The following is a 21120-nucleotide window of genomic DNA, read 5'->3' on the forward strand; positions in this document are numbered from 1 at the left end:
CGAATCACAGATAAATCATTCCGAGTCGCAAAGAGAGAAAGGAAATTTGTGGTGGCATTAAATATCCCCGAAATGACAAACGGTACGTGCCCTGAAATTAGTTATTGGCGGCATTAAAAAACTCACGAGACAAACGAATCCATGGGAATCCGTGTAATTTAAAAGGAAAAAGTCAAAAGCTTTTTTTAATGAAAACGTTACATCAAATATGCTCGTATGTTCTGTTTTAAATGGAAATGGGCGAATATGAGGTTGAAAATGGGGTTATTTTGCTTTCTGATTTCATATTTGAATACGAGACGCAAGAATTTTTTTATTACCTATAATATTATTTTATGTAAAGTATACGAATATTGTATATTTTAAAAAAAGTACACAAGCAACAAATATTGAACGTTTTTCGTGGTAGTGATTTTGAGCAAATCCGAATCAATGAACAAAGTTTGGTGCTGCGACAATAAATTTTAACTAAACCTATATCGAGAAGTAACAATCAAAGGGATAAGGAAAGTTTGTAGAGTTAAAACTTTTACAATCCTCTTGACGTATGTTTTCTTGGATAACAGCACGACTGTTGCAAATTAAAGGACAGTCAAGAATCCATAACATAATTATAATTAATCCTATCAATTATAAAATGTAAACAGTGACTAATATGATTATTTTAATTGCAACGAACATTTTTAGTCACAACAATTGTTTATCATCATGTTTCCGAATGAATCTTAAACTATTTTATCTATCTAAAGAATAAATAACTTAATAATTAATTGTACAATCAAAACAGCTCTGATACGACAATAATTAAAAAACTTCTACATTTAAAATCGTGTTAACCTAAACCTATAAAGAACCCGGTCCATCCGTCAGAAAGTGGTGACTTTCCCCAGCTTCAGACCCAGTAACTTCCGTTGTTTTTTCGCGCTCAGCTTCGCCAAAAGATTCGTTGTACCTTCCAAAATGGCCTGCTCATCATCTTCAGCTTCCGGGTCTTGGCAGGAGACGAAACCGCTTTCCGGTCTCGACAGCGAATTCGGTTCCAACAGTTCGAACCACCGTTCCACCTTCGCAGTAGAGCTCAACTAAAAAGGACAAGTTTTATTTTATTTTAGATAAATAATCTTAAGAGGTCGTTTTGAACATGTGTTACGTAAAATAAAACGTATATTTATGATACATGTGCACGTGAATAAATTTAAAGGGCTTTAATATGTCACAATAGTTCGCGAGAGCTTAAAGTATTATTTATTGTGCAGGAAATACGAATGTTGATTTAAATTCCGGTTACGTACTACGAAAATTTATTATTTCATATCGTTTTATAAGTTGGTAGATATTATGTAGTTTGGAAAAATGGTCGATTTTTTGCAGTGTTAAAATTTATCATCTACGTAAAAGTTCAGAATTTTAATAATATTCACTTATTTCTTCAAAAAAAAAAAAAAAATTATAGAAATACAAATACAAATTTATTACTATTAAAACTGATTAACTGGATTATAAATTATACTTGATAAAAATATTTTGTTTTGGTTGTTAAATTATTTTTTCTGGGGAAAATAAATATATAACAATACTTAAAATTTTATTAATTTATACATATATTGATTTTGAACAAATATCAGGAAAAAATTATTTACATCGATAAATACTGACTTATGTAGTCTTAACACTAATACAACGAAAGTATTTTAACATATTTACATAAAATACATCATAATTCTATAAAAAATATTTAAAAGTTTTAACAAAACATCACTCAATAAAAAAGTTTTAATAAATTACACAGTAATATACATATTAAATAATAGACATTACCAGTTGATAACCACAGTTTTTAATTATCTTAATTGACTAGTTAATAAAAGGAGAAATGTTCAGAAAGAATATTAAAAGACTATTCCTTAATTTATCACCACAATTAAAAACAACTTTAATGTGATATAATTTCTGTTCAGTCTAAAACGACCTACTATTTTAATGTCTTTAAAGTAACAATTACAATTTACAAAAATAATTGCCTTGCTATTTTATAGAACTCTAAATAAATACATTTTTCTATGGAAGCATTTTATTAATCTGATATGAGTTTTCAGGTTTATTAATCTACGACATATAGTTTTATTGTAAACAGTGTTCTAGCTTTAAAGATTGTTGATTGAATAAGAAGTTCTTTGAAAATTCATTATTAAGTTATAGCTAAGAAATAACATAATATTTATTAGTTTAACATTCATTTACGGAGATATGAATATTTTGCAGGTGGTTACTATGTTCTAAGTTACTCATTACAAATCCTTCTTTTTTGGCACATTAATATTGCGGATGACGAATACGTAACTTGTTCTTATATTTCATAATACATTTTGGGTAATATCTGTATTTAGTACCATCGTAATTTTGTATAGAGTATTTGGCATTAATTAAAGCAATCTTAACACAAATTGGGGCAAGAGTTCAGTCTTCCTCTCTCTATTCGCTTAATATGTATGTGGTAATAATTGTATTTTTTAAAATTTGTGCTAAAACTGATAATACTTTTTAAGTTTGTATAATTTATTCATCTCGTTCTGAAATTATCACAAAATTATCCGGATACTAAATACAGTCATAAATTACTGCAAGAATTCGCTAAAATAAACCCAATCAGTTCTCCTTGACGAAAAACAACTCCAACTGTCACTTAGTGGTGTGTCTGGCCCAGGTGGTGCGTTGCACCTGCGACATCAGTTCACTTCTGTTCGGAACTTTCTCGCTCGTCGACCTGGTAATCGGTCGAGAGTCGTCGCTTATCCTCAAACTAGCCATCAGATTCCCCGCATCCTCGCCAGAATTCGAGGGCACGGGGACGATCACCCTAACTCTGCCCTCACTGTCGGTCGTCGTGAGCGTGCCCATCTGCGACAGCGGCTTAATGAACGTCGCCTCCGACTCCTGCGGTTTGGGGCTCGCCGCCCTTTGTACGTTCTGCTGCACTTGCAGATGCTGCGTGGGCGCTATTTGCGCCTGGGGCGGCGATTGGAACTGCGATAGATTTTGATGGGAATGATACTGCGATGTGGGGGTGGACAACTGGCGCGGCTCGCTGTTCCTGCCGTCCGCGAATGAATGGCGAACCGTCAACGGGGATTGGGGGAGTTTCTTCGGAACGGGCTGCAACGTACTGTAATTGTTGTTTAACAGCGGCTGCTGATTGTATAAGTTCTGTTGTATGAACGGCAACGTTTGATAATTGTACATTTGGGGATTGAAGCCGCCGAGACTTTGCAATCTTTGCATTAATTCCAATGATGACTCGACTGATTGCTGGTACGGGAAGTTAAATACGTTGCCTGCAGGGTTGAAATTTGTTCTCAGGGGGGATGATGGGAGGCAGGATGTTACTGCCCTGTTTTCTATAAGGTTTTGTTGGTTTGCGAGCGCTTGAAGCATTGCACTGTTGTCGACACTTTCGGAATAATCCGGAATATACGAATTATCTTGGTAAGATGAATGTTGTGGTTGTTGTTGTTGTTGCTGTTGCTGCTGTTGTTGTTGTTGTTGGTTTTGCTGATGGACATAAAAATAATCAAATATTTGTTTACATAAATCTGAATAATAAAATTCAAATATTAGATAGTTTTTAAATTTAAAACTCTGATAAATTTATATTCAAGTGTGCACATTAATTTGGACTGAAAAACAAATTTATATATATTTTAATCAAATAACTTTCAAATAATTTCAGCATTAATATTGCATGCTTGAATATTAATAAAGGATCAGTGGCAAAATCTTAGAGCAAGAAGCTAACAAGTAAAACTTTGTCGTTCACAGCTTGAGCTTTTTTCTCCTCCAAGTGGTCTATGAATAATTTAAATAACATTCACTTTAAGGAAAAACTTTGTGTTTCTAAATTACTTTGGTATAAGGGCTTTTTTCAAATAAATGTAAGATAATTGTGTATGTGTGTTAGAACGGCAAAGTTTTGTAAAAAGGTAAGAATGTTTACGAGAACAAAAACTTTTTCCTTTAGAACAAAAAATTTAGACTGACATTTCGTTTAAGTGTTAAATTCCATTATAAACATTTCTACCTCCATTTTATTATTTATTATTACATGATTTCACATTGTGAAAAAATGCAATCAAAGGTTTATAAAATTATTGGGTTATTACCTAGTAATCATTCGAGAAAATATCCAGAAGCAAATTATTGTTATCCGCCGGCTTTGCAAAGACCTGCATAACAACAAAAGGCAAAAAAAACACTCACTAATCACTAGCGTCGCGAAATTTCGGTTTATTTAGCAGCAACATAAATCACAGGCCGCAAATTAGCACATGCGAGAGTGTATTGTAATCACTATTGTGTCGGCGTGTAACAGCAAGAAACACTTGCAGATGATGGATCACAATTGCAAACAAGCAACTGATCAAAATGAAACCAAATTAAAAAAAATGTTTAATTTTGCATTCGGTGTAATAAAATGAAAAAAAAAAACAGTGGACGAAAATAAATGTGAGACTTTGATGTGTTTCTGGCCAAAATAAACAAATACGAACTCATTACCGGAGTGGAGATAAACTCAAAGTTGATAATATGATACTCATTTTCTGAAGTGCTCTACGTTTCGTGGCGGATTAAAACTTTCTTGCGGGCTTTATTAAATTCTGAATTAGTCTACGGAGTAACCGGAATAGATTCCGATCCCACGTAATACTACGTGGATCTCGAAACAAGTATATTCATATCGATTTACTGTGCGAATGCAACGAAAAACTTTAAGCAACTTCTATAAGTTAACGAGTATTAATATCGATGGCTCTTGCAACATTCAATCATGCAGCAGGACATCTTAGGAACATACCTGCGGCATCGTCATGTGGGCCAAAGTTGGTTGTTGGCCCGCGTTCTCGTAACGCTGCAACCTGGCCACCAACTCGGCAATGTGGTCCAGCAGTTCCTTGTTTTGTATCAACAACTGGTTGATCGTCTTCTGTGCCTCTCTTCTAGCGCTCTAAAACAACGACCGTTTAATGCAAGAAGCGGATAAAAGTCTTATTACCTTTTCAGCAGCCAGTTTTTCCATGGTGAGCTGCAACTGGGCCATAGCAGCTTGGGTCTGTTGCGTCTGTTGTTCCATCTGCTCTTTCATCAGCTGAAGCTCGTGATGGGCGGATAGGTTGCTTCCCGCGGGTGGCAACGATCCGCTTCCGCTGCCCCCGCTGCCGCCACTGTTAAGAGCATCACTTTGGGGTGATGAATACGTCTCTGCCGATATCTGATTAAAAAATAATCACAATGAAGGCAAAACGAGTCGGTCGTTTGTAAACGTTTTAAAAATTCAGTTTGTTTAGATGGTATTTTTCCGTCCTGAAACTGTATCAAGAAGTAATTGAATAATGAAATATTTAAACAGTGTAAATAAATAAAAGGCTGCAGCAGTTCCCGTTAAAATATTTTATTCTCGTTGATACTGTTTAAAGTACATTAGTGTTTCACTTATCACGACGTCACTGTTGTGTGACGCGCGTTCGGGCTGACGCGTTGAAAAATCGTGTGCCGTCAGATTGATTAAAGACCAACTTGATTGGAAGTTTAAACTTTATGTGGCTCAGTACTGCTCATAATAGGTTAAATGTTCTGTTCCGACGGAAAATCATTACCTAGACAGAATAAATCTGTCGGGAATTCGTCGTCTTTTTCCCCAGGGCGACAATTCGGATTAATGATCTGGCAGGCCAAATAAAAATTTGTCTTTCTGAATTGAAAAATTGTCATTCAAAGGGGAAAATTTTATTTGTCCCATTCATGCCACACATGCTTGAAATTTGAAAATATGAAATTTTCATCAAAAATTCGCCTTTTAAGGAGTAATTAAGCCTCGATTTATTCCAATTTGCATATTTTAAGTTAAATAAATGTAGTTTATACTACTATAATTTATTAAAGAAACATGCGAGACGAGGGCATTTTACGAACTTCTTTGTGTCATAAATAAGTTAGATTAAAACCCACCAACGAACCTCATTTGACATATTGTCCTTTTCCAGCGTTTAAAGCATGTACACAAGAATAAATCCCCACTGGTGAGTCGAATTAATCCCGCCATATCCTGGGCGTCCGACTCGAGGAATCCTCTTTAATCTTATTGCACCCGGTGTTTAATTCGGCGGAGAATTGTCCTCTAAATTGCTCGCATTAGTTTAGGGAAGCGCGTTGAAACGTAGTTTAGCGTACAGGTAATTAATATTACGTTGTTCGGTTGTGTGAGCGACACATCGGTTAGAAATTTGCCTGCGAAGCATCTTTATTGGACGTCATCGCCGCGAGCTTCCATTAAAAAAGGTTCGCGCAATAAATCACGGACGCGCAAAAACCTGCAAAATATTAGGAGCACGCATCCTTACCAGCGGTGTTTTTCTTGTGTTTACTTCAGGTGGCGGCGGCAATATATCAAGTTGCGGTGTTTTTTTGTTTTTCGGCTCGAGGAACGAATCCTTGACGCTGCCGTCGTCTGGTGGTAACGACAGTTTATCACTCGCACCTTCTGACACTATGTCTGAAACAGGAAGGGAAAACTCTTGTTTTAATCACAAACAAATAAATCATCCAATTAGTGTGATTGTCCACTTTTAATGACCAAGGATAAATTGGAACAATACGTATTAATAAATCAATGGGTTCCAATTAGCCTGCATAGGTTTAAGCTGTCTGGTCGATGCTCAGACCTTTGTCAAGTCAACTCTGAATGTTTAGCAGGCCTTACATCATCAATAAAGCGAATAATCTCGATCATTTACGGTTGAGGTTTTGCTGTTCTAAAATTGGTATTTTTTATGTGTTATTGTTTTGGTTTTAACGATTATTGAGTCAAGCTGAAGGAATCTTGAAATGTTTTCACAGACAGAATTCGTTCCGTCAATTATGCCACCAAATATTTGAAGCCATATAAATTTTGTTGATGATTAATAGTGCATTTAAAAATAGCAACAAGAATTTTATGTTGTTGTGGTTGATTTTTTAAAAACACTCACTAAACCGTTGACTTTTTTTAGTTTCAATACAAAGCTACAGATAAAATAGAGATTTTAAAAAAGCAAAATAAACCTGTCAATCCGTTTTATGAAAGCTGACGTATAAATAAATAAAATCAATGAAAAATAAAACTCGGTCAGCTCAATCAAATGGTATTTTACTTCGACGATTTCATAAATCAAGGAAATGGCTTTTATTCATCCTTTGCGTCAAAAATGCATCTAGATTTATTATTCCTTTTATTAATTTTAAACAATAACCGCCTTAAAATATTCTTTCTCTCTGTATTTAGTAAATGCTGTGTTTAGTAAATTAAGAACACAGACTTATTTAATAACCCTTAATAAAAATTATAAGAACAAACAATATACGATATTAAATAAAACGCACGAGTGTGTATAATCTGCGTAAAATTAACAATAATAATTTTAAGTGAATAAAGTTATGGGCCATAAAGACCGGAATAAATGGGCGAACGAGCCGCTTGGAATAGACCGTACAACAGTTATTATAAACAATTTTTCATCAAAAAACTTAATAAAGCGCGCTTGATGTAAACACTAAAAATGGAAAGTATGTAAACATGTAGCCAGTGTAAATAAATAGGCAACTTAACAAATTTTCCGTACCGTAAACTACAAGACGTTTATTACCACACATCGCAAAATTTTAGAGGAAGTACGCACCGCGGAAGATGTCAGAAATTATAATGAAATTTTGTGTTTAGTTCCTGTGATCGAAGATAAGAACAAATATTTATCTGTTGCGGATATTTGTTTTGAACGATCGCAAATATAGATTTGCGTAAAACAATGATAAATCAATGGATATCTGTTGACCCAAATTGGTTTAACTGTCTGTTTTACAATCCGGGTCTTTGTCGTGTAATTCTGAATGTTTAACTACTCATGTAATTCATGCTGCATGTTTGACAGCGTTTTACGTTTACTTCGATTAAATCGAATTTTAAATTTGTTGAATTTATGACTCAATAAAATTTATTAAACGCTTTTACGTAGTAAAATTTTTGATGAATTTTAAAAATGAAAAGCACATTTTATTCATTTATTAATATATTCTACATTTAAAATTTATGAACTTTTCAAATACAATTTTTAATGTTTATATTATTTAAATTATAAGTTTTATATTCAAATTTATAATCAATTTTCTCGGGTATTGGAAAAAACTAAAGAAGTAAAACAAAAATTATTAAATTATTTGTGCTGTGATAAAGCTATTTACAATACCTATATTACTTTTTTTCTGTTTGTATTCATTCGTTGTTTATATCGTATTATGTTTTGTTTGTTTCATTGATGGTATGTTTCGTATTTGTGGTGCCTTTTAAACTTTTGTAAACTCTAAATAATAATTAACTAAATTTATCTGTTAAATTAAAACTGTAATTAAAATTGTTATTAAACAACAAAATCAAATAGTTTAACAATATACAGAGTGATTCATCTATTTTATTTATTACAAATTTATAGAATTATTATAATGTGACTTCTGTAATTGTTTAGAATCGTGGCTCTTCCTATTTTGAACTATAAAAATGGAAAGCATGACACTTTTTCATATTTTTCTTTTTAAATTACTCTAATTAAATTTTACTCTATTGATTTACATACGGAACTGAAAGAATTATCTCTTATTTTTTGTTATCATTCAACAACTTAGTTTGGACTGTTTTGCTACCCGCCTATAGTGTGTTAACAATAATAAGATTTTCAAGTAAATAATTACAAAAACATTTTTTTTAATAAACAAGGTCATAAATATATGACATATATCTCGTAAACTTAGATGGTAAAATAGAAATTATTTAAAATGGAAATATTAAAAATTTGAAATATATTTGATTAAAATTTTTCGTAAATTATTATTAATAGAATATTTAAAAAAACATGAGAAATCATGAAAAAAATATAAATATGGTTTTATTAAATTTAATAAAAATTACAAAATTTTCAAAAATTCATAAAAAATCTAAAAATTATGTTATTGATAATTTTTGTTTTGAAATTAAAAAAAAAAACATGAGAAATCATAAAAAAAATATAAATATAGCTTAATAAATTTAATAAAAATTACAAAATTTTCAAAAATTCATAAAAAATCTAAAAATTATGTTATTGACAATTTTTGTTTTGAAATTATTCTATTTTGATAAACTTTTAGAAAAACAAATAGGATAGGTTACGTTTCTATTCTATTCTAAAAATATATGAAAAAATATTGACTTTTTGATTTTTTGTGATATAAAACTCAGTTTAATAAAAATTGTTAATTTTTAAAAATTTTCAAGCTAAAACCGCAAAAATCAGCATTTTTTCAAATCTAAAATTAATTTTTTCCTAAAAAATATTAATTTTTTTCTCGATGAAAACATATTCTTACATACATTTACCATCTTATAGTTTTTTAGTAGATTTTTTTCAAAAAATGTCTGTAATGTCACCATTTTTGGCACTGGAAAGTTACGTTAATAAAGAACCATTCTAATACATATATATGTCACTTTCGACTAAATCAATAATGAAATTTTGTTTCACATAAATTAGAAAAATAGTTCAAGACAAGTTATGATTGTTAAAATGATTTCAAATTAATACCTTCTTCCATTCTTCATAAAGTTCACTCTGTAAAATATATATTATTATTTAAATTATAAATAAATAAATTTCAGTATATAAAATGGTAAAAAATATAGCTTATTAACAGATAAAATATAGAATTATGCTTTATAATAGCGAACAAAATTTCAATTTGAATTGATGATCGAATAAGCATTATAAATTTTACTAGACATTTGTTTACTGTTTTCACACATTTACGTAGTAAAAGACGATTTATTTAGAAAATAGTTTTTTGACACCGAACATTAAAGAATATGAAATTGGTGTCCGATTGGATTGTCTCCAAAAAATTGATATGCAGTTGACGTCAGAATGTGATTTTCTACTACGTTTTTTAAAAAAAGTTCGTTATTGTTACCTGTTTATTTTTAGCAGTGTTAAAATTATGTTACCTTTCTGACTCCTCTTACACAATGAAATGTTATGGGTAAAAAACTAATTAGACGGGAATCGTTCCTAAAAGCTCAGAAATTCCACTATAATTATTTATGCGATTTCGAACAAAGTTCTTAGACACAAGGAATCCGAAGTAACTTTCCACCTAACTTTATAATAGTGACCAACAAGTTTCGAGACTGAAACTGGTCTAACTTTACAGAATATTGAAATAATTTCAATACAAATTTAACTATGTCTGCATCCTTGAGCTGTTTATGCATTAATAATTTAATGTTTTATTTGTTGCCATAAAAATTTTAACGACTTTCGAAACGATTATCCTTTTAATAGTCTAAACAGTTTTAAGTTAATTCCGTTAAGATCTGAAATGGATTGCATATTAATTGTTGAAGTTAATTTTAGTACAAAACTGACGTCAAGCCAATCGATATATTAAGAATAAGTGTTGACTTAACGACATGTTTCTTGTCAGTGTTTTATTGGAATCTGGGGCGCAATCATCGGTTGCTTTTGATGTGTGAATTATGTTATCTAAAAATACCCTCATGAATATTTTCATCGTTCAATTCGTAACTTTTAATGAGTAAAAAACATCGAAAACTTGATGATAATTAAACAGGTAAATGCAAATAAGTCAGTTTTCTGTCATATTTGTCTTACACACTGGCAATATAAATGACGCCGAAAATGAACGAGACGTAAAACAGAACAAGATGAGTTATAATTATCAGCATCTCGAGTTTTAAAAGGTTCTCGGCAACACTTGGATTCCCTGAACGTTCATCAAACGTAGACTCGTCAAAATTTCTGACGTCTAATCTAAATATTGTTATCCATTGTTATAATACAAGGGAAAAACGTCAGTCGTTAAGTTTACATTTGCTAACGAAAATAAACGGACCCTTAAAATCCGAAATGAAGGATGGCGAACAAATTTGACAACAATCCATCATAAAGCCGAGCGAAAAATGGATGATGTCGGATTTATTTAAATCAATCAGAAACTTTTATAAACAGATCAGACGTGGGTGTTTACACGAAACGAAAATTACACGTATTAAGTACATCTTAAGAATGTAATCGGAAGTGTGTTTATTTGAACTGATCATATAACAATTTTACAACTGTTTTATGAGCGCATCCATAAACCAGGTCTACAACTACTATATTTATAACGCAACACAAACCATCTGCGATATGTCGAAGAAAGTCTTGTCGGTAATTTATTAAAATCAGACCATTACTCATTTTACGACAAAAACAAATTTTTACGTCGCACCAGAAAACGTGGCTTTCACTTGTAATAGGACACGTCCTGAACTGAGTAGATCATTCATACGTTTTATGGCATTCAAGGGAGATTTTCCGGGCGTGCGAACAAACAACCTCCACTTACCCTTCTTAGGTTTATCGCTGGCGTTATCGCTGAAACGGTCGCTGTGCAGGTCCTGGGTCAGTGTCTCCTGCTCGTCCTGGTATAGATTGTCGTTTTCCGGTGCATTTATCGATAGTTTATGGCACACCTCGAACGCCTGGCCCACCGTTCTCACCACCCGCATCGCTTGACTCTGGAAATAGTTATTATAACTTTAGATAAATCCTTATTTTATTACTAGAAGTTTAATTAATTTTCCCACAATTTTGATTTGTTTTAATAACTATTAATATAAGAAATTGTTACAAAATTAAATATGTGTCTGAACGTAAGGTGAAAAATTAAATTAAAAAAGCCATACATTAAATGGGCAAGCAAGAAATAAATGAATATAAAAAATAAAAAAAATAAATTTTAAAGTTTATTCAATATGAATGATACAAATAATGATACTAAATATTAAAAATAATAAAGGATAATCGATAAGAAATTAATAGATAACAGAAAATAAAATATATAATAACTTCAAATATACAAATTTTCAAATGAAATTTTAAAAATTGATTAATAAAAGGTTCTTTAGTAAATAAATATAAAAAATAGAGAAAATGTTGGATAAATTTGGAGAATTTCTAGTCATAAAAAATTAATACTAATAAATTCTATATTCTATTTCTTCTTTTCAATAGTTTATCATAAAGAATTGTTTAATTAGACCAAAAAATAAATATATTCAAGGTAACCAAATAAATACGTTATTTATAAAAGTCCGAATAAATATACCGAAGTATCAAAATATATTTCTTTTAAGTTTCATTTAAATATAAACCAAACTAACACCTTCATTAATCACCCACATTTTAATAACAAAAGGTTTTCACGATCCCGAGCTGTTTTTTCTGCAAACATGGTGTGTTAAATTTAACTAAAACCTATTTTTGAACAAGTCCCATCACCACAATTTACAGACTGATAAGGGAGGTCGTCCAAACTTACAAAGGAGATGAGGATGCAAAAACTAAACTTTCGAAATAGCCTCCAGAGTTTAGATATGAGTCCTGCGGGAAATATTAGATGATACACGCAACACAGGAATTTTAAGGGAAGTATGGACATGGATTTAAAAGATCGAAGAGGATAACAGGAATTGTTATTCCTTTATTTTTGTTATTTGCTTTGTGGTATGGTTGTATAAAATCCTGTACCGAATTATAAAATTTATCTACTAACTAAAACAACCTTTAAACTTGGATTATTCATTCTGCTATAAATATATTATGGAATTGAGTTGATGTAACTCATATTGTATATTTTTCTCAAAAATAAAGTCACCATATGATCACAGTATTCTTAAAATAGTTTACTATGACCCAATTTAAATTCGAGCATTGGATTTAATGAGCCTCAATAAATCAAAATCACGTACGCATTTTCGAAAACTGAAAATCACGTAGTCGTGCAAACGCAATTAAAAATAACATTTTGACATAGATTGTACACACCTTTCAGTTTTGCGGCCGCAATACTCAAAACTGTTTACACAATGCACTAGTAAAAAATTATAAATAGCAGCCGATCAAAAATAGCCCAATCCAACGTTAATGTTACCTCCAAATCGAAATTATCGTAACTGGGCGTCCTGTGCAGAATCCCATTGGTGCCGTTCTTCCTGACCAGATTCCCTTGTCCGTTCACCTCGTAGCCCATGATATCGTCGCGGAACGAGATCTTTTTCCTCGGCCGTTCCAACGCCAAGGCGTCGGTGTCACGTGCACTCACTTTGTCAACACAAACTGTGGCAGGTCGCGACCGGTTGATGGTGTTCATGTACTCGTCTTCGTCTTCCACGTGGATCTCTATTTTTATCGGATACGCACCGACCGAATTTTGTTTTTGCAGCGACGACCGCTTCGGATCAACACGTGTGTTGGCATACACATGGTGTCTGTCTTTGTTGTGCGAGTGCTTGAAAAAATATTCAAGGGTAGCTTGTGTCATGGACTTTTTCAGTTGCGGCGGTTCGAGGGTCGTTCTATTTTTGAGGGCGTCGCCTAGCGTCAGGAACTTGCTTCTGGCTTTCGACAGCACGTCCTGCTTCTTGTTCTTGAGCGCCGCTTCGGGGTCCGGCATCTCTAAACTCGTGTGTCTTGCTCGCACCATCTTCGTTTTCTTGTTACTACTCATATTATTTCCACACACTCGTACGTATTTCCACAAACAGTCTCAACTTCCACGTACGTACATCCTTACGAAGTGACAGAAGCCGTGCCTGACCCGTCCCAAAACTGGCATCTTGTTAACAATTGGTACAGGTCCAACGGGCACAACTGCAACACGGAATTCATGCACTGGTGCTCAGTCCGCTCGGATTGGCATAGCCGGCGTTTGATTTGAGTTATGGACGGTCCGGTCGTCGGGGACCAGGTGACCGACGGTAGAACACACTGATGATTACGGACGGCGACGCCGGGAACCGATGCGTCGGTTGGCACCGCGAACACACATTTAGTCCTCGGTGCCTTCACTTACAATTTATATTTAAGTTTGCAGAGGCGACTTCAACTCGCGCTTTTGGAGGTCGGAACTGACTGTTCGAACGGTAACAACGGTCTCGGGCTAATGAAGGATGAATTCGGTCTTAAAATAGCACGCAATTTTTTTTTGATTAACTATTTAAAAATTATATTTATATATACTGGTACTTTTATATAAATAATTCTACACAGTGGTATAACAAATAAATATATTTTTTTGATAAAACTTAAGCTGTTGTTTTTTCATTGCTGGATTTGATTATTTCATCAATTTTGCCATTTTCACAAATAAACTGGTCAGAATTTAATAAAAATTTGTTTAGTCTTTACTACATCTCAGTATTAAAATAAGAAAAATTTGAAAACATACTAAATTTGAAATTAAAAGAATTACAACATATAAATATGTAATATATACTGTTTCAAAAAAATCGACAAATTTTTTTTTCTTATTTATATCGAAAATCTTGTTGGAAATGGTAAATAAAAATACTGTGAAAGTTACAACTCTTAATATTAATATTAAGAGGTGCCGCATCGTAAATTTTAATTTCCCATTTAAATAACACGGGAACGGTGTTCTCTTGGAATTTGAAATTTTTTAACTCTCGTTAGAGATAATATTTCAAAATGATCAAAACAGATTTTTATAGAAAATTTAACGCTCTACAAAAAAGTCTGTTTTTTAATATATTCATTTTTTCAAAAGTTATTTAACATTAAAGTTGGATTGATTTAAAATTTTGACATTTTTCTCATTTTCCGACGCAACCATCCACTTTATGGAAAAATTTTACATGACATTTTTTGTAGAGAATTCAATGTCCGAAAAAATTTTTGATATTTTTTACAGATCATGAGCAATAAGTATTGTAATTGCTCTTCATTTTTCGTGAAACACTTATTGCTAGTTATAAGTGAATACAGAAAAAAATTGCCAAATTGTAGTAAAAGTCTGTTAGTGTATCGATATATATATATACATACTACTTTGATTATAATAAACATTCAATTGTTTTAGTAAAAATCTATTTATTTAAATAAAATGCTTAATTTTAAGCAGTAAAATAACATTTATTTAATAAAATTTTAGTTTTCTGCAGATAACTTATGATCTGTAAAAAATATCAAAATTCTCTACAAAAAATGTCATATAAAATTTTCCCATAAAGTTGATGGTTGCGTCAGAAAATGAGAAAAATGTCAAAATTTTAAATCAATCCAACTTTAATGTTAAATAACTTTTGAAAAAATGAATATATCAAAAAACTGTAAGAGACATTTTTTGCAGAGCATTAAATTTTCTATAAAATCTGTTTTGATCATTTTGAAATATTATCTTTAGCGAGAGTTAAAAAATTTCAAAATCCAACACCGTTCCCGTGTTATTTAAACGGGAAATTAAAATTTACGATGCGGCACTTCTTAATATTAATATTAAGAGCTGTAACTTTCACAGTATTTTTTTTACCATTTCCAACAAGATTTTCAATATAAATAAATAAATTTGTCGATTTTTTTGAAACAGTCTAATATATATATATATATATATATATATATATATATATATATATATAACTTCTCAAGTGTTGAATTTCTAGATAAAATAATTACACAATTTCCAGGAAATTTTAAAGTGGATGTATCTGTTGATTGCGTTCGTGAAATGCCTCAAAAAGACTGAAGATATTGTCGTTATAATTGTAACTTTGAAAGATATCAATCTGAGTCCTCAACAAGTAGCTCAAATGTATAATGTATCAAAAAGTGTAGTAAGTCGCGCTTGGAATCATTATTGGCAAATTAATAATGTCAATATACGATATGGTGGTGGTGAACAAAAACCTACGACCAGAAGACAGGTCGTTCTTTATATCCAGCCGTTGGAATCACTGTTAAGTATGTGTACTATCAGAAACAGGTTTCTTGAAGCTGGTGCTAGAGCTAGAAGATATTTTAGATAGTCTCTGTTAAAGAAGGAGTATCAGGTTGCCTGCAAAGCATGGCCCAACGATCACCGTCTATAAACTGCAGTCGAAAGGCGTAATTGTTTGTTTACAATTGAGTCTGGGTTCCCATTATATCACTCCGTTGGATATTTGATCATGATATGAATGTGAGGAGGGATATGAGAAAAACATAGCTCCAATTGCTAATTTTGGATAATATCTTAAAATATACGGAGTTGCTCATATTAAACCGGGACTATAAATGTACCACGACAACAATTGGTTATTCAACTAATTATTATTCCAATTGCTCAAGAATTTGGATCAGATCGAAACGTCCAGCGTAAAGTGGAAAAGCTTGCTAATGCTCTCAGAGAAGAATAGTAAGCTAGCAAAATCAAGAATTTGTTCGTTCACTAATTTCGAATATGCCAAGGAGGATGGAAGCTGTTCGTTGAGCGAGGGGGTAACGATCATGTACTGATTCGAAAAATGTACCGGTTAATATAGTTATTTTTTAATTTTAATTAATTTCGCAGAGAATTTTAGTTTTGCTACTGGTTTAGAAGTTATGCTGTTAATGAAATTTTGTTTAATTTATTACGGGTTACAGATTTTATTACAACTTATTTTGATGATGTCATTCGTATTATGAATTTTCAAGGAATGAAGTTATTCACACTGTACAGTGTATTTATACAATCAAATTTTGTAAATTTGTAGATAAAATAATTACACACACACTTTTGAGGAAATTTAACATCAATGTGTAAAGCAGAACTCTGCTTTACTTAAAAATAAAATTTCATGAATAAATATTTTCTTTATTTATTTGGTTGTTTTTAGTATCTTACACAAATATAATTCAAAGAATTTTTAAAAATTCACACAAAACAAAATAAATCTATTGCTTGTCCCTGAAACTATTTAGAAATTAATTCCTCTCCGTTGAAACCAATTTCGATATATCTCCAATAACGCAAATTCCAAGTGAGGGTGGATTTAATTCCAATTTAACTGCCATTAATAAAGTCCGGCAGAAAAACGTTATTAAAGGCAACCTCCATCAGCTCGATAGACTGGAATAATTTACCATTTCAATTATGAACAGTTTTAAAACAATGTCGGGGCACTTTTTCACTTCGGTAATCAGAATTCAATAACACAACATGGGGATCATTAAAAATATAAGAGTGGGAGTTCCTTAATGGTTTTTTGTGTCAGTTTCATTGCGCTTCTTCTCTTCGCGTCCATTAAGCGTTTCTTAAAAACAGTCATTGTTTTAAATGGTTCAACTTGTTTATTTTCTGTTCATTTAACATAATATTTTTGTCTTTAGGATTTTTATAGCAAAACTTTAACAATCTAAAGTAACAGCAAGATAAAAAATGAGTTATTTATTTTTTCGCCAAATAGAGAGACAGAGTTTGTTTGGTGTATGAAACATCACAAACTAGTTAAATCTACTATCGACATTAAAAATAAATTGGCAATAGAACACGTGTTTATTTTTAGGATTTCCACAATTCGCAACTTTCTTCGAAAGTCTAATGTTTAACTTATTAAAAATTTAATTATAAATAAGCCTATAAATAATGTTTTCAAAGAAATTTAAATGAATACTTTGAATCTTTTTGTTAACACTATTATAAATTTGGAAATTATTGAAGCATCACAATCAAGATTGTGTTTATTCACAGCAAGTGTGTTCAACATAATGGATTTTATTAAAGGATATTGGAATTATTAAATCCTCCGCTCCCATTTAATTGCGAACTTTATTACTATTAATGGGAAGTTCTTAATTAAAACCATGATTTTATTTTCAGGCTGTTAAAATTCTCATTAAATATAATGCAGTTCTCACGGTTAATATCCAATTCAAGAGCCGTCACTCAAGCATACGTTGAACGTTAACGCACCTAGTAATAAGCGATAATTTTCAATATTTTTTTTTATGCGAGGTGTTCAAACATAGGTTATTAAATTGTTAACTAAAAGTGTGCTGATTTTATCGACGCCATTTGCAAGCTATTGTTTAATCATGTGCAGGTGCGACATTTTCAATTTATTCCTCTCTATTTTTTATGGAAGCACAATTTTAATATTAAAAAATTATTTTTTCATAAAAATGTTATGGAAAAATATTTATTTAACTTTATATATTTCGCTGGAATTTAACGTTACAAAATAATGAAACAAAATGGAAAAAATATTCTCTAATAAAATACACTGCGTTGCAAAATTATGGAATATTTACTAAGTTTTTAATATCTTCTTTTAATATAAAATTTTAAACAGGCTCTATATTAAATTATTAGTTAATTATTAATTTTCTCCATATGGTATCCTAAAATTATCTCCGATGTATTTGTTTTTTTTTTCGTTAAACAGGATAAAAAACTAAACATCGACATTTCTTATAATTATAAAACAATTAGTTTTGTATTTGTAACAGTATTTTAAAATCTTTAAATAAATAATCGGAATATTTCAAAATAAAATGTGGTGGCTGTTGCTCTTTACAACGAAGGTAAAAGTCAAAATAAGGTATGTAACACAATCGGTGAGTTCAAAAGTGAATTTTAAGAAACGGATAACCAATCAAAAAAGACCTGGACAGGGGCGAAAAAGATAATTTTCACACAAAACCTATATTTTAGAATCCAAGTTCTTAGACAAAGGTTTGTAACCAGTACTTTGAAGCAACAATTTTCATTGTCTTATAATTTAAGGATAAGCCAGGACACCAGGAGCAACAAATTGTTGCGCAGTGATGAATAAAGAATTTTTTGGAAAATATTTTCGAAAACGAAGTTGTTCAAAAGTAGCAAACTTCGTTGCACAATTCGTTTCAATTATTGCGTAAAATGTATCTGTGCTAATTATATCGAGACATCTTTTCTTTGTCGTGTGCTTATTTCGGCGACGTTTCAAATATTTTTTCCGGGCTACGTCATTATTTTTAACAACGTCATTAAATTTAATTGTAACTTTGCCAACTGCCATCGATTTAGATTAACACGATTTTGATATCAAAATCTTATTGACCTATTAATTTATTTTTAAACACTTTTAAACAAATAACAAATATAAAGCTGTTTTTTAGATTTTTTGAATAAATTCTATATGTAACCTCATTAAATTCAGTATCTCTAAATAATGTTTGTATAGTAAATGTTACAGAAATCAAATTTTATGTAAAATGTAAATATAATAAATTGATGTATCCTTTAAGCTTGTGAGATTGATTCAAGATATTTGTGAAAAATTTAAACAATTTGCCTCAGTATCTAAATAAAGTTCATAGAGTAGATTTTACGGAAATCATATTTTATCAAATGTAAATATAATAAATTACTGGAGATATAAAATATGTATTTTTTAAATTTATTTATAAGATGTCACTTATGAATTGTTGCCAGTGTCCGTTCGGCGCCAAAATGCCGGAATTCCATCACATCTATTGTCGGTGAAGGTTTTAATAATTTTAAACTCCCGCATTCCATTTTAAAAAACTAACGAGCTTCCTGGAATCGCCTGACACTGAACACGTTGTGGACAACAACAAATCACTCAACACAAGCATCGAAAACCGGGACTAATTTTATCTCCAGATCAAACAAAAAATTCAACTTTAACATGCACCCCTTAAAAACAGTGTTCCGTATCGGAAAAGCCGAAAATTGCGGTCCATAAATATTCGCGTGTCCGATTTGTGCATGTTGAACGGTGCCGTAAATTGTCATCTCGGTCAATTGGTGGTGCGAAGTGGCGGCGGTGTATCGTGCATGCTTTATGCGAGGGTGGCCCTATCCTCAAACGTATTTCGCTGTTTGCTCAGCAAAATTTATTTCACCGAATTCCGTCGGTGATCTTAAAACCGACAATTTATCGCGTACGTAAAATTGGTTCTGTTCTGTGTACTTGTGTTGCTCGAGGATCGATGGTGAATTGATTCGTATTAAACAAATGGGAAATTTCACAAAAATTCAATAAAAAAATAATTATTGAAATTTCCTACTTTAATTTAATTAATACTATTTTCTAATCTACAAAAATATTTAATTTTTTGTAAAGGTACTAATTTGTTATTGAATTTTATTTTTGTAGTTCAAGTCTTGATTAGTTAAAAACTTTAATAAGTTGCACATTCGAAGTAAAACGTGTGAAAATTGTTTATAAATTACTGAGAGAAATATGCTAAAATTTATCAAATTTAATTACAACGTACTGACAGTTTCGTTTTAGTTGGATAATTATGTCGACAGAGTTTGAGAGATGGCATGTTTCAACAGACACTAAAAATAAATGTTTGAACTATCGAAATTATAGAAAATCAAATTTCGTTGACAAAAATAATAGTTATAAATTACACTGAAATAAATTACTGAAACTTTGTTAGTATTTTATCGTTAACCCAATTAATTTTAGCTTCTCTTATGCAAATTTCAAAACAAAAACAGAGGTATGTTACTATATTAAACGTATATTTAATCATAAATTAATGTAGATATATTTTGGACATAAATATTTTTTCCAAATGGTGTTTTTGTTTATTAGTACAAATCCCGAAAATATTTGTACCAAAAAATGGAAATAGTCATTAAACAAATAAATAGAATAGAAGAGATTTCCGCGTCTAGCTCAGTTGGCAATGAGATGAGTTGACTTTCATTAATTTTTGCAGGCATCCGTGCCAGGATCTAATTATATATATATATATTTTTTAGATCAAAAGGAGTCAATCATCTTCTGGACATATCGCAATTGAGTCTGTTTATAATCCTGGTAAGCGACAAAATTAAAATTAAACGAAACTGTTTTGCTACGCCATGAATGGATAATTGTTTACTAAAAAATGATGTTTAGTCGATGTATTTATAATTCCGGATATCAAATCGTGTGTAATTTGCAATATTCGTAATAATAAATTGCTGTGGCATACGTATTAATCACAGGAAATTTATTTGATTTCGGTTGAAACTCAGTACACCGTTTAATTTCCATCTGTCTGACTAATGCAAATTTATAACATAAACAAAACAACGTTTCTATCTCTGTTATTATTTTACAGCACAACAAATTTATTAGTCATTTATTTTTTATCTTGTACTATACTACGTACTGCTCAGTAAATAGTGAAACTTTCTTTAATTGAAATGTTTGAATAATAAAAATATATTAAATTTATTAAAAAC

The 21120-nt window shown here is 31.2% G+C and overlaps 1 protein-coding gene across 2 annotated transcripts in view; it reads right to left on the minus strand.

The window, feature by feature from the left end:
* Nucleotides 1–2053: 2053 nt before the first annotated feature.
* Nucleotides 2054–21120, minus strand: part of LOC109607020 (carboxyl-terminal PDZ ligand of neuronal nitric oxide synthase protein) — a 57120-nt gene continuing 38053 nt past the window's right edge. Inside the window, exons 1-6 of one of the 2 annotated variants that reach the window (XM_049962886.1) lie at nt 13045–13924; nt 11458–11629; nt 6393–6544; nt 5048–5263; nt 4850–4999; nt 2054–3549 (exon numbers count right to left, since the gene is read on the minus strand). In XM_049962886.1, coding sequence (XP_049818843.1) covers nt 2680–3549; nt 4850–4999; nt 5048–5263; nt 6393–6544; nt 11458–11629; nt 13045–13620 — 2136 coding nt within the window. In that variant the 5' untranslated portion in view covers nt 13621–13924 and the 3' untranslated portion in view covers nt 2054–2679. Of the gene's footprint in view, nt 3550–4849; nt 5000–5047; nt 5264–6392; nt 6545–11457; nt 11630–13044; nt 13925–21120 lie in introns of those variants that run through there. The other variant, XM_020023549.2, reaches the window with a different exon arrangement.

The sequence above is a fragment of the Aethina tumida genome, chromosome 2 (genome assembly GCF_024364675.1).
Source record: "Aethina tumida isolate Nest 87 chromosome 2, icAetTumi1.1, whole genome shotgun sequence".
NCBI lineage: Eukaryota > Metazoa > Arthropoda > Insecta > Coleoptera > Nitidulidae > Aethina > Aethina tumida.